The 15601-nt window shown below is 41.0% G+C and overlaps 1 protein-coding gene across 6 annotated transcripts in view; it reads left to right on the forward strand.

Annotated features, from left to right (window-relative positions):
* TDRD3 (tudor domain containing 3) overlaps positions 1-15601 on the forward strand; it is a 268552-nt gene that overhangs the window by 133718 nt on the left and 119233 nt on the right. For all 6 annotated transcript variants that reach the window (XM_038395206.2, XM_038395217.2, XM_043504575.1 and 3 more), the window contains one exon: positions 13940-14081. In XM_038395206.2, coding sequence (XP_038251134.1) covers positions 13940-14081 — 142 coding nt within the window. The remainder of the gene's footprint in view (positions 1-13939; positions 14082-15601) is intronic.

Below are 15601 nucleotides of genomic sequence, written 5' to 3' on the forward strand. Positions count from 1 at the left end.
AGCTGGGACATGATGAACTGCTGGAGGTGGTCAAGGAGGAGTTCCAGGCAGTTGTGTTTTGTGGTGGCACGAACAGCTTTCCAAGCAGACCTAGATGTGGCTGACACAGCAGCAAAGATGGTAGCAACTATGATAACTATGCACTGTTCCCCGTGGTTTGCAATCCTCTGGAGTACCTATGGAAGTTCAGCTTCTCTGAAAAAATGAGTGGGCTCTACATTTTCTTAAGGATTCTAGAGATACTCTCAGGTCCTTGGCATCAACCTGCCATTTCCAAACAGGAAATAATACAACCCTTAGAATCAGCAGAGGCAGTCATCATATTCCCTGAGACAACCTGGCCAGGCTAGAAGAAGACAGAAGTCTCTGAAGGAGATCACTTCCTCCTTCCACCTTAGTTTCATCTAAACAGCCATGTGCATCAAAGACATCTGTTTGACTCTTTGGTTGAGATCACTATATGAAACCCATCAGAATCTTCCCTGTCCTACTCCTGCTTGGAAACAGGCTGCCTTACTTCCTCAGTGCTTGGATCATCATCATATAGACTGATACATTCTGAGCACTGTGGGACTGGGTTACTATCTGCAGTTTCTCTCTATCCCTTTTACCCACACCCCTTTCCTGTCCCTTTTTGGAAGCCAATTTCTTGAGGCTATTCTCAAGCAAACAATACAGACTTGTTTTAATTTAGATGAACTATATGGACTCAAAGGGTTAAAGGTGTTTACATGACCGTATCACTATCCAACCTTAATCAGTGTTAAACAAGATATGAGGTTTGGTATATGGGACCTCAGCCTGCTTAATACCATGGCAACACACAAGAAAGTTTATGGTAAAGGTTAGAAGTTTATTAATTAAAACGCACAAAAGGAAAGGAATCAAGAAAAGGTAAAATTCAGTGAAACTGAAATTGAGTATTGCAGACTAACTTAATTAAAACCTATCAAACTTTCTTTGTAAAGAAGATGAATATTGGTCTGTTTCTTAATCTGCCAAAAATCCTCCTTAGTGGGGGAAAAAAGGGTTAGTTCTGTTCAATTCTGAGTCAAGAATGATAGTCGCTTTCCTGCTTTAGACAGAACAGACACACACACCAGGGAGAAGAGATGGTAAAGATGGGAGAAATATGGCTTTTGTTGTTGATCTCAGGATAACAGTGTGGATGGTCAGTCATGGATGGAAACTGTAGATTGGTCACAACAGCTGTTGCTCTGGCCCCAGGCTCTCTTCCTTGGACAGGGACATCATCTGATTAGATCAGTCCTATCTCTCTCCTTAGTGGTCCATTTCAGGCTGAGCAAGCTGGATGGGATATCTCATCTCCCCATGCTGGTGCTGAGCAGTAGAGTTTATTGCAGGATCAGATCAAAATCTGAGAGAGAGGACAGAAGGAAAGTAGTGGAGTATAGAAGGGGATGACACAAGAAGGAGGGAAAGACAGAACAGGCTCTCACATGTATCAGCTTGGTGTCCTCACTAGTGCAGCAATGGTACATCCCTACTGGAGTATCAAGGTCTGTTGCTATGCCAGAAGTTCTGCTGCTGCAGCTTCCATGATGGTAAAAAGTGTTTTTTTTTTCTCCATCAAGCCTCTCTTGAAGGGCCACAGAAAGGGTGAGTGGAATGGTCCATCCTCTCATTATTTTGTCCAGCAATTAGGCTGAATTTTTGAAGCATCCCTATTCATCTATTGATTTCCAGTATCCTAATATTCTTATTTACCTGTTGTCATCTTAACACAGTCCTTGAATAGTGTCAGTCAACCTTTTCCTTTAAATTAATTCAGTGTTTGTTTCCTTCTCAAATCTTTTCTTAAACAATTTTATGTAACAAATTCATGAACCTTTACCTACTTTCCTCCGGTTAGCTTTAGAATTAAGGTAAATTTATAGGCCCAATTATCACAACAGACTGTTTTAGTCAGGAGACATATAGTGCGTGCATCCACCTCATCAGGGAAGGGGGTTTTTATTCTCTGTGTTTCCTCATACCCAAGTCCAGAAAGGGCTTGAGGGCTATTTTAGACAGCTTTTTTTGCATGGTTTCTCTGGCATCCGTTATCTCTTCCCTAGATCCTGATGATTAGTATGCTCCTATTGACTTGAGCAATGCTTGTTTTCATGTGGCTGTCCTCTTGGGTGACAGATGATTCCTCAGGTTCACAAATGCTCACTGCTAGTTTGCAGTCCTCCGCTTTGACCTGGCATCAGCCCCAAGGGTTTTCACAAAAAGTATGGCAGTAGTGACACTTAGCTCAGAAAAATCAGTGTTCAGGTATTTCTGTGTCTGGATGACTGGCTGATCTGAGACTGCTCCAGTCAGCATGTGGAGGACAACATCAGATAAATCCAGTCCATTGTTGACAACTTTGGCCTGCTAATCAACAAAAACAAGTCAGTCCTGTACACCATGTAGGAGAGAGAGTTTATTGGTGGGTTCTCGGTTTCACTACAGCAACAGCTTACTTTCCTCAGACCAGGTTCCAAGTGATTCTGGAACATAAGAGCATAAGATTGGCCATACTGGGTCAGACCAAAGGTCCATCAAGCCCAGTATCCTGTCCTCAGACAGTGGCCAATGGCAGGTGCCCCAAAGGGAACGAACAGAGCGGTTATCATCAAGTGATCCATGCCCTGTTACCCAATCCCAGCTTCTGGCAAACAGAGGCTAGGGACACCATTCCTACCCATCCTGACTAATAGCCATTGGTGGACCTATCTTCCATGAATCTATCTAGCTCCCTTTTCAACCCCGTTATAGTATTGGCCTTCACAACACCCTCTGGCAAGGAGTTCCAGAGGTTGATAGTGCGTTGTGTAAAAAAATACTTTCTTGTGTTTGTTTTAAACCTGCTACCTATTAATTTCATTTGGTGGCCCCTTGTTCTTGTATTATGAGAAGGAGTAAATAACACTTCCTTATTTACTTTTTCTATACCACTCATGATTTTATAGACCTCTATCATATCCCCCCTTAGCTGCCTCTTTTTCAAGCTGAAAAGTCCCAGTCTTATTAATCTCTCCTCTATACCCCTAATAATTTTTGTTGCCCTTTTCTGAACCTTTTCTAATTCCAAGATATCTTTTTTTGAGATGGGGTGACCACATCTGCACACAGTATTCAAGGTATGGGCGTACCATGGATTTATATAGAGGCAATGTGATATTTTCTGTCTTATCAGTCCTTTTCTTGATGATTCCCAACCTTTTGTTTGCTTTTTTTGACTGCCTCTGCACATTGAGGGGATGATTTCAGAGAACTATCCACAATGACTCCAAGATCTTTCTTGAGTGGTAACCGCTAATTTAGACCCCATCATTCTATATGGATAGGTAGGATTATATTTTCCAGTTTGCATTAATTTGCATTTATCAACATTAAATTTCATCTGCCAATTTGTTGTCCAGTCACCCAGTTTTGTGAGATCCTTTTGTAGCTCTTCGCAGTCTGCTTGGGACTTAACTATCTTGAGTAGGTTTGTGTCATCTGCAAATGTTGCCACCTTGCTGTTTACCCCTTTTTCCAGATCATTTATGAATATGTTAAATAGAATTGGGCCCAGTACAGATCCCTGGGGGACAACACTATTTACCCCTCTCCATTCTGAAAACTGACCACTATTCCTACCCTTTGTTTCCTATCTTTTAACCAGTTACCAATCCATGAGAGAACCTTCCCTCTTCTCACATGATTGCTTATGTTGCTTAAGAGCCTTTGCTGAGGGACCTTGTCAGAGGCTTTCTGAAAATCTAAATACACTGTATCCACTGGATCTCCTTTGTCTGCATGCTTGTTGACCCCCCTCTAAGATTGGTGATTGGACTTCTTCTTAGCTTCATAGCCCCATCCAGTCTCCGGAACTAGGACAAGAGCAAAGAAGCTCAAGGCACTGCTTGCCATTCAGACCTTGGAGGCCCCGATCCAGACACTTGTCGAGGTCAGCCAGATCAACTCCAGGAGGGGCAATCGAGATGGAGCCACAAATCAGCCCCTTTTTTATTTGCAGGAGAGTGACTGCTCAGGCTCTGGCTCAGATTTGGAGCAAGGTTCCCTAGCAGCGGGACAGGCTCCAGCACCTACGGTGCGGACTATGTCAGCGGCACTGCAGACGGGCCCGTAGCCTCAGACTCTCTTGCTGACACAGTGGTACCCATGGGAGTTCACTCAACTCTCTCAGGCTGCTGGCTCAGTATTTGGAGCTTTGGAGAGACCGGCTACTGCCCTTTTCCTCCCCCTCAGCCAAAGAGGGCATCCTCCAGACCAAAAATATGTGGTCCCCAGAGGAGTCGATACTACGCATAAAAGTCAAAGAGCTCAGGGCGGTGTACAGAGCATGAGTGGTCTTCCTACCTCACCTGTCGGGCAATGGTCAGAATCCTCATGGAAAGCACAGACTTGATGTTCTACATCAACAGGCAAGGCGGAGCATGATCCTCGGCACTTTGCTAAGAGATACTCCATCTCTGGGAGGTCTGAATTGACCATGGAAGCTATCTAGAAGCATGTCACCTTCCAGGGGCCAGGAACATGGTAGCAGATCGCCTAAGCTTTCCACATGAGCCAGGACATCTTTCTTCAGGTCTTCTGCCCTAAGCCCCATGAGGCTAGTGAAGAAAGGCGCTTCATGTTTTGGATGTAATAAGGGCTCTGGCTTTCTACCTAGATCAGACAAAACCTTTCCGTACGTCGACTCAGCTTTTCATCTCTACAGCTGAGGATAAAGGGCCTCCCAGGGTCCACGCTTTGGATTTCTAACTGGATCACCTCTTGCATTCGGACCCGCTACAAGTTAGCGGGAGTCTCTTCGCCGCTAATTGTCAGATCCTACTTGACTAGAGCTCAGGCATCCTCAGCTGCATTCCTGGCACACGTTCTGATCCAGGACATCCATAAAGCTGTGTCATGGTCCTCGGTACACATGTTCATGGCCCACTATGCCATCACGCAACAGGCCAGGTATGATGCTGGGTTCGGCAGAACAATATTGCAATCTACATATTCCTGAACTCCTTATCTGCTTCCAGGGGTACTGCTGGGAGTCACCTAAGTTGAATGAACATGAGCAATCACTCGAAAAAGAAAAGACAGTTACCTTTTCCGGTAACTGGTGTTCTTTGAGATGTTCCTCATGTCCATTCCACAACCGACCCTCCCTCCCCCACTGTCGGAGTTTCCGGCAAGAGGGAACTGAGGGTGGAGGGGGCTGGCAGTGCCCTATATGCCACGGCAGATGTGCACCACTCCAGGGGGCACCAGAGCCGGTCCCCTACGGATACTGCTGAGGGAAAAACTTCCAGCACCAGTACATGCAGCGAGCACACACACCTAAGTTGAAAGGACATGACCAACACATCTTGAAGAACACCAGTTACGGAAAAAGGTAACTGTCTTTTCTCTGGCTGTCCAGACCATTTTATTGAACAGTATAAAACCATCCACTAGATACATTGACACTATGAAAGGAAGAGTTTTTCTTTCTGGTCTCAGGAGTAAAGTGTTCCTTCTTTGCAGACTAAAGTCTGGGACATCCTGAAATGTTTTCTCCACATAAAGAAATAGATTCTGTTTATCTAACACCACCCTGAGACTTGAAGCTGGCATTATCCGTTCTGATGGGTTCACACTCTGGCTTCACATTCTTTTTTTATATCTTTCAGCTAAAGTGGCTTTCCTTACCATCGACCAGAAGGGTAGGGAAATTCTATCTTCTCAGCTGTTAGTCTTGTGTGCGGATAGGTTGAAGGGGAAGGTGGTTTCCACGCAAAGGATTTCTAATTAATTACAACAATTAATAACAATGTGTTATGAGATTATAAAAATAACACCTCATGCAAAAATGCTCTCAGCAGACTTCACGATAGTTCTAGCAGCTTCAATATCCTGTTGAGGAAACATCCCTATTTCTGACATTTGCAGAGCAGTTACTTGCCCATCTGTTCCTATGTTCACCAAACATTACATATCTCAGTAGCTTCCAAGGATGGAGTCATCTTGGGAAAGGTGGTTCTGCAATAGCTTTTCAGATAGACTCCAAGTCCCACCACTGTCATGAACTGCTTTGATGTCACCTAACATGGTATGGACATGTGCAATCACTTGCAGAAGAAGAAAAGGCTACTTGTGTGTTTTGTAACTATTATTCTTTGAGAAGTGTTGCATGTGTCCCTTTCATGATATGTCCTCCTTCCACAATGCTTCAGAGTCCAGTTCATTTTGGATTCCAATGTTAAGGAACCAAAGGGTGGCTGGGGTGGGTCTACCCTTTATACTCTCAGCTGGGAGCATAAGCAGATGCAGGGTACTATTCTGGGAAAAATTTCCAGCTTTGGGCATGCACACAGCTGAAGTGGAATGGATATGTGCAACATATCTCAAAGTTCAACAGTTACAGAATAGGTAAGTAACTATATCTATATAAAATAAATACACTCACACACATGTATGTATATATAATAGCACTTTTCATACTGAAGGATCCCAAAGAACTTCGAAAACTATGTATGAGATGCGTAATTGTGCAGCCACCTCTAGGATGGGAGAGGTCAACAAACAGCCAATACACTGCCCAACTCGGTGCCTATGTTAGGGTAACTTTTTAGTAAGGACACAAGGAGGCAAGTAACAGACAAGACCTTTATTTTTAAGATCTCTTGAAAGCTTCCTGCCACCCTATATCTAGTAAACTAGGTATATTTCAATTAATTTCCCCTTAGATGATGAGTGACTGAAGTCACAAGCGGTACAATCTGTATTGGTCAATGCCGAGTGCTGGGCAGTGGTTAATTAACACAGAAACCTCAGGAAGCGCCAATGGCTTTGGACTGATGGGCTCCTGAGGAGGTAGTGGAACCCTTGATGGAGGAAATGCAGTCGGTGTTTTTGCCACTTTGGGTCCTTCAGCTGCGGCTGATAACCAATCTAGGAGAGGAGCCCCGAAAGGCAGGCAAATGGAAAGATCTCCTTTGCTCTGGCAACTCCTGCAGCATAGCTGGTTCCAAATGTATTGACTCCCGTCCTTCTTTTGGTCCAAACCAGTGAAGTTAAGAGAGGGATGCTGACACATCGGCAAAGCAGCACCTCCATATCAACTGCCCAGGTTATTGCAGCCACATCACATGGAGAGGGGAAAATATTCATAGGCAGGAGTTGTAGACCAAGCTGGATGAGCAAGCATCTCAGAAAGGTGATTAAGAAAAAGCAGAAAGCCTACAAGGAGTGAAAGATGGGAGGGATTAGCAAGGAAAGCTACCTTACTAAGGTCAGAACATATAGGGATAAAGTGAGAAAGGCCAAAAGCCATGTAGAGTTGGATCTTGCAAAGGGAATTAAAAGCAATAGTAAAAGGTTCTATAGCCATATAAATAAGAAGAAAACAAAGAAAAGAAGTGGGACCGCTTAACACTGAGGATGGAGTGGAGGTTCAGGATAATCTAGGCATGGCCCAATATCTAAACAAATACTTTGCCTCAGTCTTTAATGAGGCTAATGAGGATCTTAGGGATAATGGTAGGACGACAAATGGGAATGAGGATATGGAGGTAGATATTACTACATCCGAAGTAGAAGTCAGACAGCTTAATGGGACTAAATTGCAGGACACGGATAATCGTCATCCAAGAATATTAAAGGAACTGGAACATGAAATTGCAAGCCCATTAGCAAGAATTTATAATCAATCTATAAACTCAGGTGTTGTACCGTATGACTGGAGAATTGCTAACATAGTTCCAGTTTTTAAGAAAGGTAAAAAATGCACTCCAGGTAAATACAGGCCTGCTAGTTTGACATCTGTAGTATGCAAGGTCTTGGAAAAAATTTTGAAGGAGAAAGTAGTTAAGGACATTGAGGTAAATGGTAATTGGGACAAAATACAACATGGCTTTACAAAAGGTAGATAGTGTTAAACCAACCTGATCTCCTTCTTTGAGAAGGTAACAGATTTTTTAGAGAAAGGGAACGCAGTGGATCTAATTAACCTTGATTTCAGTAAGGCATTTGATACGGTTCCATATAGAGAATTATTAGCTAAATTGGAAAAGATGGGGATCAATATGGAAATTGAAAGGTGGATAAGGAACTGGTTAAAGGGGAGACTACAGCAGGTAAACTTTCAGGCTGGAAGGAGGTTACTAGTGGAGTTCCTCTAGGATAAGTTTTGGGACCAATCTTATTTAATCTTTTTATTCCTGACTTTGGCACAAAAAGCGGGAATGTGCTAATAAAGTTTGCAGATGACATAAAGCTGCGAGATATTGCCAGTACAGAGAAGGCCCGGGATATCACACAGGAAGATCTGGATGATCTTGTAAACTGGAGTAATAGTAATAGGATGAAATGTAATAGTGAAAAGTGCAAGGTCATGCATTTAGGGATTAATAACAAGAATTTTTGTTATAAACTGGGGACGCATCACTTGGAAGTAGCAGAGGAGGAGAAGGACCTCGGAGTATTGGTTGATCACAGGATGACTATGAGCCTCCAATGTGATATGGCCATGAAAAAAGCTAATGCCGTCTTGCGATGCATCAGGAGAGGTATTTCCAGTAGAGATAAGGAGGTGTTTGTACCGTTATACAAGGCACCGGTGAGACCTCACTTAGAATACTGTGTGCAGTTCTGGTCTCCCATGTTTAAGAAGGATGAATTCAAACTGGAGCAGGTACAGAGAAGGGCTACTAGGATGATCCGAGGAATGGAAAACCTGTCTTATGAAAGGAGACTTAAGGAGCTTGGCTTGTTTAGCCTAACTAAAAGAAGGTTGAGGGGAGATATGATTGCTCTCTATAAATATATCAGAGGGATAAATACAGGAGAGGGAGAGGAATTATTTCAGCTCAGCACCAATGTGGACACAAGAACAAATGGGTATAAACTTAGACTTGAAATCAGACGAAGGTTTCTAACCATCAGAGGAGTGAAGTTTTGGAATAGCCTTCCAAGGGAAGCAGTGGGGGCAAAAGATCTATCTGGTTTTAAGATTCTACTCGATAAGTTTATGGAGGAGATGGTATAATGGGATTTTGGTAAGTAATTGATCTTTAAATATTCAGGGTAAATAGGACTAATCCCCTGAGATGGGATATTAAATGGATGGGATCTGAGTTACCCAGGAAAGAATTTTCTGTAGTATACAGAAATAGTAGTATAAATAGACCTAATACAGCTAAATTCGACCTAACCCCGTAGTGTAGACCAGGGTTAAGTTAGTGCAGACAACAACTCATGGCCAGATTGCCTAGGACATTTTGGCATTGGCAAGATGAATGAGAACAGCCAACAACTTCTTGAATTCTGCGCCCAAACCCAAATGTGCATTACTAATTCATAATTTACAGGAAAAGATTGCCACAAACTGTCATGGCGAGTTCCACGGTCAGGCCAGTGGCACCAATTAGACCTTGTTATCATCAGGAGGAAAGACCTACCCTTAGTGCAGAACACTCGCATGTTCCACAGCGCTGATTGTGACACTGAACACTCCTTGATTATTAGCAGTGAAGATTACAGCCAGGAAACTACATAGAGAAAAACTTAGCAGCAAGCCCAAAATCAATGGTATTAACTCTGAAAACCAGAGGAAATGCCAGGAGTTTGTGAACTTAGCATGCATGGGAAGTCATTACTAGAGAAGACGGAGGAATTTTTGGGAAGATTTAAGAATAACAATCCATGAAACAGCTTTAGCTACATTTGGGGGTAAGAGACCATCAAAAAAGGACCAGTTTGAAGAAAATGAAGCAGAACTATTACCTCTCATCAACATTAAGAACACAGCCTATCTGGATCACAACAGGAAGCCAACAGAGTGTACCAAAGTGAGACAAAAACCAAAATACAGTGAGCAAGCAGATGCTGTGCAAATCCTAACTGGATCAAGTTCTGTGAAGAGCTATAGACAGCCTGAGATACAGGAAGCCTCAAAGTCATGTATGATGGCCTGAGGAAAGCTCTAGGTCCCGCTGTCAACAAGGTTGCCCTTCTCAAATTGCACAGTGGTGAAATCATTACAGATAAAAGCAAGCAGTTGTCTCATTGGGTTGAATGCTATTTAGAGCTATACAGAAAGAAACATCACCCGCAAATCACTGGACCAAATACCAACTCTACAGTTCATGCTAGAGCTAGAGCTAGAGCTAGGAGCCCACTGTAGAAGAGCTAAGCAAGGCCATTGATTTTTCTATCAATTGGCAAGGCTCCTGGAAAAGATGGCATCCCAGCGGAAATCCTCAAATGCAGGAAAGACACCCTATTACCGTATCTTTATCAGCTGCTACTCAAGTGCTGGAAAAAGGTAGAGGGACCACAAGAGATGTGCAATGCAAACATCATCACTTTGTATAAAAATAAAGGTGAAAAGGGTGACTGCAACAAATACAGGGATATCCCGCTACTAAGCTTGGCAGGAAAAGCTTTTGCAAAAGTCATCTTAGTACGCCTACAACAGCTGGTGAATCGTGTCTACCCTAAATCACAGTGCTGATTCAGGGAAGATCAACTATAGACAGGATATTTTCTCTGCGTCAACTCCAAGAAAGGTGCAGAGAGCAAAACCAACCATTGTACATAGCCTTTGTGAACCTAAATAAAGTGTTCGGGACGGATCTGCTCTGCTGACTATTTGCAATACTAGAGAAGATGGGATGTCCACCAACACTGTTAAGTCTTATATGTTCATTCCAAAACAAGATGAGAGCAACTGTCCAGTTTGATGGGTCCATTTTGGACAGCTCTGAGATGAAAAGCTGAGTGAAGCAAGGATGAGTTCTTGCCCCTACACTCTTTGGAATCTTCTTCTCAGTACTCTTGAACTATGCGTTTAAGGACATTAAAGATGGAGTTTCAGAGTAGCAGCAGTGTTAGTCTGTATTCGCAAAAAGAAAAGAAGTACTTGTGGCACGTTAGAGACTAACAAATATATTTGAACATAAACTTTCGTGAGCTACAGCTCACTTCATCGGAGCTGTAGTTCACGAAAGCTTACGCTCAAATAAATTTGTTAGTCTCTAAGGTGCCACAAACACTCTATCTTTAAAAAGAAAAGGAGTACATCTCCACACATGATCAGATGAGAAACTATTCAGCCTGTCCCAATTTAAGTCAAAGACCAAAGTCAAAAAGGTGCTAATCAGGGAACTTCTATTAGCTGATGATGCTGCCCTCATAGCCCACAATGAAGATCTATTGCAAGAACTCATGGAGCTCCTTTCAAGTACCTGTCAGACATTTGCTCTTGCCATCAACGTCAAGAAAACAGTTGTAATAGGACAGGGGGTTCCACAAGATCCTTCAATTACCTTAAGTGCAAACCAGCTAGAAGTAGTCCAAAAGTTCAGCTATTTAGGTTGTACCATGACTACCAACCTCTCACTGGATAAAGAACTAAATTCTCATTGGAAATGCTGCCATCACCTTTAGCAGACTAACTAAAAGAGGCTGGAACAACTCAAAGCTTACCATCAAGACCAAAATGCTAGTGTACCAAGCTTGTGTCATCACCACTCTTATTTATGGTCAGGAAACATGGACAATTTATGCTCATCTGGAGAAAAGGTTGAACAGTTTCCACCTATGTTGTTTATGCTGCATACTCAACACCAAATGGCAAGATAAAATCACCAATGCAGCGGATCTTCAAAGGGCAAATTTACCAACTGTGACAGCCCTGCTCAAGCAAAGACGACTGCGCTAGCTGGGCCATCTGAGTAGGTTGGAAGGTGGATGCATATCCAAGGACCTGCTCTACAAGGAGCTATCAGAGGGAACAAGAACAACAGGACATCCCAAGCTTTGCTATAAAGACATATGCAAGCGAGATATGAAGGAATTTGAAATTGATCCTGACCAATTGGAAATCTTGGCAAGTGATTGTAACAAGTGGCACCATCGTCTCCATCAGGGGATCAAAGTCCATGCTGGGAGCTGGCTCCTACAGCTTGAGGAGAAAAGAGCCCATAGGAAGCAAGCAGCTCCCAACTAAGATACTGTAAATGTATGTAACTGCCAAAGATCATGCAAATGTTGGATTGGCCTATTCAGTCACATGAGACATTGCAAGCCATCTACATCATAGGCTGAAATTCCCACCGCATCTCACAGATGAAAGGATGCCTACAACAGAAGTTGATAGGTGTTGTACTACTTTAAAAAAAAAAGAGAAAAAAAAGTCTGACATTTGTTGTCATTTGCACTTGCGTGTGGCAAATACCTTAATAAAACAGTATATGAAATTAGATACTTTTTCCAATTTCAGTCTAGTAGATCTGGTAAATGCTCTGTATTGTATTTGCAATAAAAGCTTGAAATCTCAAATCTGTTATCCATTCTGTATGCCAGTGGATCTACTGCAGTATTCTGTTAACATACAATATAAGCAAAGCATCAATAGCTACATTTAATAGTACCAAGAATCCACTATGGGCTTTCTTCTTCCTCTACTGAAGTAACTGTTAATGTAACCTGAGCTGCTTGAGCCATTGCTATTTAAACAATATTTACTTTGTCATACTCCCCTTGTGTCTGCATAAAGCCACCCTAAACTTCTCTCCAGAGTTCCTCTGTGTGGTAAAGTTTAGGGAAACTGGTAGTGCCTCAGAAAAAGGAGAGACAAGAAAAGTAGCTCTGACCCAAGCACTGATCTCATTGTGCAAGTTGATCATTAAAGCTAGTGCCAGGGAACACGTGAATTTATAGTTGGCTAATAATTGTAGCGGATTATCCAGTTCCTTTGAAAAAACAATTTCAGGCTAGCAGTCTATTCCAAAGTATTCCACCTGTACACTGGTTATACTGTTGTACTTGTGCAGTCCACCCCATAGAACTTGGTTTTTGTTTGTATTACTTAAAGTGGTTGTGACTTGTATTTATTGGATATTATTTCACAACAGAATTCCTTGCTGCCTGGTATACTCTGTTTTAATTACAGTGGAACCTGATGATTTTATTTTTTAGATTTCGATCACAAGGCAGGTTTTTTTGGCATAGTAGCCCAGTGCTAATAAAAATTGCATGTATAAAGCTGTAGGGCAATAGGTCTGAAATAAAATAATGAATTAGTAATAAAATATCCTGTGGTTGTCTTGGAGAAATGAGTACTGGTGGCTGGGGATGCAGAGTTGCCTCTATGTAACTGGCTTGAATTTGGTGTGCTTGGTAATTGCTGAGAAGTCATTATCATCTGACAGCTGATGAGTGGCTTATGTGAAATGAGTAAGTGTTTCAATCCAAAAATCACTAATGGACAAGTTCCACATAACAAAAAACTGCCAAAAATTTGTATTTATTAGTACCTTTCTTGGCACTTAAGAAGAGAAGTCAAAGACTGAACAGGCATGGAGACTGTTCACTGAAAGAATTGTTATCTGCAGAACAGAGTTCAGGAACGTTCATGTTAGGGGAGTGCGGGAAAGTTTGTATTGCCATTCCTTGTGCTGTAACTGTTGTGTAGATAAAGAGATCAATTCACTTTTCCGGGTTGTTAATCTGGAGTATTTCCTAAACATCAAATTTACTTTAAAACATGCAATCCTAATATTGTGTTTTATTTATTGTATTTCTTATTATTTAATATTTTGCAAGGGTGATTTTGTAGCTGTTTATCTTAGTGATTTGATATAAATAGTTTTTCCTATGCATTGTTTGTTTCAATCAAATAAAAAAAACCACTCCCAACAACCCACTCCAAGAATGGTTCAGGTGTTGTATAACTGCGAAGTATTGACTTTGGTTCCATAAATAGGTTTGTTCAGATATATTATTATTTAAAAAATAAATATCATTTGTGTTTAAAAAGAAAACATATTTATAGGTAGTTTTCTGTCAACATTGTTTCACTCTATTTAAACATACTGCTATTTAATAACCTGTGGTTGGGTTTTATCTGATAGAATCTCTATATGTAATGTTTGAGATTTTGTTTGTTTGTTTCTGTTTTTAGCCTGAACACACCACCTGGAACAAAAATTAAGCTGTCAGGAATTGTTGAAGTGAAAAATGGATTTCTGCTTTTGGATGACAATAACACTGTCGTTCTCGGCGGTGAAGTGGATCATCTTATAGAAAAGTGGGAGTTACAAAGGGTGAGGTAGCATCACTGTGAATACTTGTCTTACAGGAGGTTAATTATATATAACTTCTGCAAGCTAATTGTGATAATAAAATGTTAGAAGTTTTTATACAATAATAGTATTTTAAATGCAAATATTTAGAACTTTGCTGCCCAAGTTATTGCTATGGGTAAAGCCAAATCACTGTAATTAAATGTAATATTTTATGCTGCAGTTCAGATGCTGCCCATGCAGAAATAAGTGAAAACTTTTGAGCAACAAATGATTCATTTTTTATTCTTCAGAATTTTATATTTAAAATGTGGGTTAAAAATTATATTGGCCACCAAGTGTCTTTAGCTAATCATTCTCTTCACCTGAAGCAGGTATGCAGCCATCTGTCTGTTACAATGTATTTAAGCGTGGTGGGGATTGGCAGGATGGTGGTTGTGGTTTCCCTGTCCAGTGCATATAAATATTTTTTCTTGCAATAGAATTTTAAAATAAAAGCTTTTCTGTTGTAGTCTGTAAGCATACTTTTATGTCAGCTATGCTTAAACATAATTTTTGCTTATGTGTCAACAGTGGTATAAATAAGGCTGTAGTCACGTAAGATGAACTGAAGGTGTTGAGAGCTTTTAAAGAAACCACAAAGATTTTTAATTTCATTCACTCCACTTTAATATGGCCAAATTAGGAGAGCATATCAGTGGAAAAAATGTTATAGGCTGGCTATTTCCTTCTTCTATATTAATGATAACACAAAGCAATGATGATTATTCCCAGCGTAGGAAACTTTGGACTTGTGACAACGTTCTAGCCTGTTGATTGATTTCTGTTATACTAAATGGCTGATGTAGATTTAGTCGCTTTGCCAGATGGATTTAGGGACCACTGAGTGATATTTGTTCACTGAATTATCTTAAATATTTAATGGTTCAGAAAGTAGACCTATTGCATATGTCAACCAATCAAAGAGCATCTTACCCAGGAGCATTATTTTCAACTGATACTAATTTTGGCAAAAATATTCTTCGTTATTGTTGAAACTATCTTTGGTCTTAGTATGGGAAGTGTTTTTTTTTTTTTTAATCTATTTTGGACAAACTCAATTATAATTGATTTGAATGATTTTGACTTATAAAAACACACAAATAAAGAAAATGTGTGTTAACATGTCTTTTTGTGCTCCGGTAATTGAAAAATAGTTGTAAAAAAAATCAATATAATCTGTAAACTGTGTAGATATCCTTAAACTATGCTGCCTTCATACAAATAATGTCCAAAATGCTAAATCAAATTGTATAATCTCATGTTATATACCCACCATATAGTAGCTCCATTTATGTGTGGCGGGGAGGTGGGGTGGGGTGGAGAGGGGCATAACAGGTTTCAAGAATATAAAAGATTGTTAAAAGGAGAAGGGAGAAAAATTTTTCTCATTGACTTCTGAGGATAGGAGAAGAATCAAGGCTTAAATTGCAGCAAGGGCAGTTTAGGATGGAATTTAGGAAAAACTTCCTATCAGGGTAATTAAGCACTGGAATAAATTG

The sequence above is a fragment of the Dermochelys coriacea genome, chromosome 1, assembly GCF_009764565.3.
Source record: "Dermochelys coriacea isolate rDerCor1 chromosome 1, rDerCor1.pri.v4, whole genome shotgun sequence".
NCBI classification, from domain to species: Eukaryota; Metazoa; Chordata; order Testudines; family Dermochelyidae; genus Dermochelys; species Dermochelys coriacea.